Raw genomic sequence first — 6227 nt, 5'->3', positions numbered from 1 at the left:
GAGAGTGAGTGGGGGAGGGGCAGAGAGAATGGAGAGAGAGAATCCCAAGCGGGCTCTGCACCGTCAGCGTGGAGCCCGACCTGGGGCTCGAGCTCCCAGGATGCGAAATCCCAACCTGAATCGGAATCAAGATCCGACCGAGCCACAGGCACCCCCGAAAGCATTTTCCTTCATCAAATACAGTAAAACCTTGGTTTGCGAACATAATTCGTTCTGGGAAAACACGTTTGTAATCCAAAGCACTCGTATCTCAAAGCAAATTTCAAGAACCACTGGCTCGGTTGTGATCATGCGATGTTCAGCCTCACGTACTACTCGTATGGCAAGACATCGCTCGGTTAGCAAGTTAAAATTTATTAGACCTATTTGCTCATCTTGTGAAACACTCACAGACCAAGTTACTTGCACTTCAAGGTTTCACTGTATATCCTTTTACTGCTTATAGAAGAAATAAAGTAGAAAAATTATGGGAACAGCCTAGAAATTTTCTTCATGGCTTATGCTTTGAGCACAGTAACATACCTCCACAGTCTGTGTGCATGAAGCAAATTGCGCATTTTGGAATGTCCTCAAGCAGATTTCAAAGCACTCTAGCAAAAACTGAGGTCACTTTACCACTGTCCATAGCCTATATGTATAACCTCCCAATCTGGAAAGTGGTAAATGTCTAATAAAAGGAAGGGAAGAAATCACACGAGAAGAATGAAGTGGAATTAGAATCCAGAGCATGGTTAGCTCAGACCCATGGTTTCATGCAACAGTCTAAAAATAAAGTGCCGGAAACAGCTCAGCGAGTGGCATTACCAAAGATCACACTGGCTGCAGAGGCAAGACTGTAATAACAGACAGATGATTAGGAAATATTTTGTGGGGTTATTGTCTCTAATTTCTTTAAGGCTCGTACTTTATAACATATGTTCACAATATCTAGGCAAGAGGTGAAATTAAAGAATAATAAAGCAATTAGAAAATAAAGAGAATGCAAGCCAGATCCCTTTGCGAAAGGAAAATTAAGTCCATATCCCCTTATCCCCAGATCTTAAATTTCTCAAATTAAGCTATATGTAATGCAGAAAGATAGATTAAGTGGGCAGTGTTTGACTGAAGAATGGATTATAGAGAATTCTAAAGAAGGAAATAGAGATGACCCAACCAAGAAATTAAAGGGAACAGAGGGCATGGTCACATAATCAAAGATTTGGGCTTGAGTTTTTCACATAGAAGCCTCTACTTCTCCATCATTGTTCCCTTGTAAAACTGCCCAATACTGTACCATGAAGAAAAGTCCTTATTGTACATATACAGTTTTAATAAAACATTTGTTCTCATCAGCACCTGTCTTCCTACTTCTCAGGCTGCTGGGCCTGCCCACGTTTACCCTTGGTTTAGGAATTCAGGAAGGCTGGGAAAGGTGATGCCAGAAGGTTCTTCATGCCAGCCCAGTTGTCTTGAGAGTCTAATGCATCCCCAAAGAGACTTAATTTACTGCCACAGCGATACTTTTGCAGAGAAACCTCCCAAATGCTAGCAATGCGTGATAACAGACCATTGCAGGATTAAAGGGAGAAATAGCCCTTCCTTCAAGAACTTTGCAATCTCTTCTTTAGAAGATCAGGATGTAGGGCTCATAATCTTATGGATGGCTGATGTCACAATCCAACAGTGTCACTTACTCACAGAGTCTGAGATGAAGCAGCCTCTGCCTACCCACAGATACAGAACCTTTCTTTCGGAACTTCCATCGCTCTGAATAATGGTGATTAACTACTGGTGTACTTTCAAAATCATCTCTGCTTAATGATAATCCTCTCGAGCATTTGGGCTAATTCTTCTTAGCTTCTGCTGCAGGTTCAGAATGTTGCCTTGGGCAGCTCTTGTGTTTTTCCCACTTACTCACTCGTGCACATCCGTCTATAGGTAATAAATACCGATTAAGGATCTATATTAGGCTGTATCATTATCAGCTTAATAGGTATAAATGAGGGAGAGGTAAAGACATATTCCCAGCTCAGAGAGCTCAAATAGCATATGTGTTTTAAAAACCTTTTCAGGCTTGCCAGGTCTTTTTTTTTTTTTTTAACGTTTATTCATTTTTGAAAGACAGAGAGAGACAGAGTACAGCAGGGGTGGGGCGGAGAGAGAGGGGGAGCAGAGAATCAGAAGCAGGCTCCAGGCTCTGAGCTGTCAGCACAGAGCCCGACGCGGGGCTCGAACTCACAGACCGCAAGATCATGACCTGAACCGAAGTCGGACGCTCAACCGACTGAGCCACCCAGGCGCCCCATTGCCAGGTCTTTTAAAGTAGCACACATCTTATCATTAGCCCACGTTACAGACAAGAAATGGAGACTCAGTGTCTGAATCTCTTGCGTGAGACAAATCAGAGACCACGGAGGCAGAGATGAGACTCCGTCTGGAGGCTACAGATGCCCAATTAATGTGTAAATTAAATTATTATCAGTGATGCTGTAAGGTGGTTATTTATGTTAAGGCTTTTATGTCCGTGTGCTGTTTTTTTTCCTTAGATAGTAAGAAGAGTGTCAGTGAAGACAATCAGAGTCGTGATTAATACTTCAGAATTGAAATTTAACCACTGATTTCCACTTCACTGTTGCATTGTGCTGACTTACACAATTACATCTTTGATTTGAAGTTATTTGACTCTCCAAAGAAAACAGAGCAGCCAGAAACCTGCCCTCTATGAAATGTTCTCTGCCTACTAGGAATGTGAAAAAGCAGCTTTAATTTCTGTTTAAAAATTACAGTTTTAGGTTAAAAACCTCAATCTGTTTAAGAGAAATAGAGCAAAAAAGTATCAAAGCATACTCTGCTCCCAAAAAGATGATGCTAAAAGGTGAGCCATACATCTAACGTTAAATGAATTTGCTACCTAAAAAGCAAAACAGAAGCATACGTGGTTATAAATAACAGGTGGTATCTGTAACCTACCCAATTTGGACCCTAAAATAACTCCATGGAATCGGCACCATTATGCCTATACTTCGGATATGAAAACAAGCTTTGAGAATTTAAATAATAAGACCAATGTGACACAGCAGAAAGTACTTTAGGAAGAATTGAGCCCAGATGTGTCTGATTCTAATATCTAATTCTAAATACTAAAGTACTCCTATACCTAGGAACCTAGGTCACTGCCCGGGAAACACATTTCCTAACTGCTGGGGTATTTTTCAACAATTAACTCCGTCCTAAATTCCCAATCTTAAGATTTAGATGTGTCTCTTATGACACACACATCGCGTGACATTTGAAGACAAACCCTGTGGACTGCTGGTCTCAGTTTGTCTTTGTTATTAAAGACGAGATAGGACTGTTTATTATAAGCTATTATTTACCTTTGACAGGAGCTATTATCGCTCACAGTGGAATAAACATGACAAATCTCTGTGCAGAACTGATTAGCCCTGGAGGAGTCAGGAGACTCTTGGGTAACTTTCAAGAGGGACCTCTCTGCATTTCATAGTCAACTGTGACAAAGTCCATCTCAGAGTCATTGATGGATATACGTCACAGGACAGTAGCTGTCGCCAATTTCTCTTACACGTTTAAATGACACTGTCCACAGGCAACATCTCCTGTGTGCCTGACTTGGCCTTCCTTCTCCCTAACCAGTTAACCCTAAAAGTGCAAATATAAACACATTTAATCCCCAGCAGTACATCTGAACCTGGAGAGATCTGGAATTAATTGCCAAGTATTTTGGTTCCCGTTGCAGCTGTTACAAGTGTTTGATTTGGCGAGGGAAGAGAAAAGGCGCTGCATACCAATTTCGTGAGCCACGGTGAAAGCCGCATGGAGGCCATCATCTTCAATCACAGCACAGCTGCGCTCCGGGGAACATATGGTCCCAACGTCTGCCATTCCCAGGGTGTCACATGAATGATGCCCACATAAATCCTGCCGGGGAGAAAGAAAGAAATCATTAAAATCAATTTACAGCCAGAAGGAGCCACCTTGTCGAGTCACTTGCTCGCTCCAAACAGCAAGAGGGGGATAGGTTTATGGGATCACCTGTTCAGCTCTGGAAATGCTCCAAAGACAGATGAGTGGCATGGACTCTTCTAAACATCTCCTGGCCCCAGACGGGATGGGGCTCAACTGCATTTAAAAAGAAGTCCTGGGATTGTAGCTTGTCCCTTACAAGAGCAACCTCGGCTCTCACAAAGAGGTACAGCATGTACACAGGCACTTAACGGCCAGGATCACTTTCACATACGGTCATGCTCACCAAAGCCCTAAAATTCTGACCGAAAGTCATGCTAAGCTTATCAGAAGCCCGGCCTAATAATTTATTTTGCATCACGGGCAAACTGCAACCACGTGTTTGTGGCAAAATACAAGTATATCCGTAACTCAAATAGGACACTAAATTGTAATCCAAAAGCGTAATCCCTTGAAAGATTGGCTCTTCATTTCCAAATGCAGCTGTAATTTCATTGGTCACGTCTTCAAAAATGCGTACATTCTTACTCATAGCATCCGATGCAGTGTTTCTCAACCTGATCAATCTGCGGAAAATATGTGCAATATATTGTGTTTATAGAAGTGAGTGGGAGCATTTTTCTGGTGAGAAGTTGTATAGCTTTGAAAAGCTTCTCAAAGAAAAACATGATCATATCGCATTAAAATGATCATTAAATATGATCGAGTTAGCTGAAAGAGACATCACGAGACCACTTTAAGTTATGAAGCATAAAGAGAAAATATAAGCCAGGATTTTGTACATGATCGATCTGTAATAAGCCTTCCCTTAAATGCTATTTGAGTATTAAGAGACATCAGAACTTCTTGTGTTTGACCACCGTCTTCAATGAAAATTAATGAACATTGTGTATTTCTACATGCCCAAATGCAAGATAGTATCCTAATGAGCCATAAATGAATTCCAGAAGAAAAAGGTTTTTTTTTTAAATTTTTTTTTAACGTTTATTTATTTTTTTGAGACAGAGAGAGACAGAGCATGAACAGGGGAGGAGCAGAGAGAGAGGGAGACACAGAATCCGAAACAGGCTCCAGGCTCTGAGCTGTCAGCACAGAGCCCAACGCGGGGCTCGAACTCACGGACCGTGAGATCATGACCTGAGCCGAAGTCGGACGCTTAACCGACCAAGCCACCCAGGGGCCCCGAGAAAGGGTTTTTTTTAAATACCATTATAAAAGATGACTATTTACCGGTTGAGATAATAAGTGTTGTTTCCATCATAGCTATTATCTTTGCATCCCCAACTACGACAATGTCTGGCTCATTTGCTTAATTGAGGTGAACTGGGACATAGAGTCAGATGCAACGTAGACCTTGCACACCTTCAATACACGGTATGCTAGAAAGCTCTCAGCAGGTTCCAGGAAGTCAGGACGTTCCAGGAAGCACGACGTTTTTACTACATAGCCAACGTTACCCACTCCATGTCAACATAGTCATCTAACTCTTCCCTATTTTGCTGCATACAAATCTAACCAAGGTAAAGAATATTTAAAATATATACCCTACGATCTTCTCTCTACATTTTCAGGTCCTTATTGTGTTCCATAGATTATGAGATCCCAGCTGTGATGCATTACATTGTAGCTTCAGACAGTGGAAATCTCGGCCAAGTAGCCTTGGTGAATCAAGTCCCCAAACCAGCAATAGCCTCCCCAAGTTTCCTGTGTATCCTCATATGTCATCCCGTGGGATCTCAAATTACAGCTGTTGAGAACAAATTAGTAGTTTTTAAAATTGAAACTGGAACACGCTTTTGCATAATAATCAGTCTTCGAGATAATAATATAGCACAATACATTTTCAATCCAGTTTTTCTCCAATCATCTCAGTCACGTTAAGACCAAAGACTCACTTGTCATTGCTAGACACGACAGGCTTTCCCTGCACACATTTTTTTTAAACCCAGAGTGACGTGTATCGTCACAATGTGGGGGTCGTTATCTTCAAATAACGAAATGCAGGAATTGTTGCCCCTTCTTACTCCGTATGTCGTTCAGCAGCTCAGACGAAGAGTCACATCAAATGGAAATGGCCCTCCTGCTTTGAACAAAGTTTAAACTGGATTCTTAATATCTCTCTGTGTGCTTGGGTCAATTGCTCATTAGAGGCTATCAACTCTCCTTGTTATCCGTGAATTGCATTAAATGCGCTTGGCCCTTTGCCACAGAAATGTGTGCATGTGCCAAAATCATGAACAGAAGCAGTTGTTCTTTTTTTTTTG

General features: G+C 41.6%; 1 protein-coding gene across 2 annotated transcripts in view; it reads right to left on the bottom strand.

Moving 5' to 3' along the window:
* ADAMTS5 (ADAM metallopeptidase with thrombospondin type 1 motif 5) overlaps positions 1 to 6227 on the bottom strand; it is a 50526-nt gene that overhangs the window by 33461 nt on the left and 10838 nt on the right. For both annotated transcript variants that reach the window (XM_042956429.1, XM_015543309.2), the window contains exon 2: positions 3786 to 3918. In XM_042956429.1, coding sequence (XP_042812363.1) covers positions 3786 to 3918 — 133 coding nt within the window. The remainder of the gene's footprint in view (positions 1 to 3785; positions 3919 to 6227) is intronic.

The sequence above is a fragment of the Panthera tigris genome, chromosome C2 (assembly GCF_018350195.1).
Source record: "Panthera tigris isolate Pti1 chromosome C2, P.tigris_Pti1_mat1.1, whole genome shotgun sequence".
Lineage (NCBI taxonomy): Eukaryota > Metazoa > Chordata > Mammalia > Carnivora > Felidae > Panthera > Panthera tigris.
This window is presented reverse-complemented; position numbering and strand designations above follow the sequence as displayed.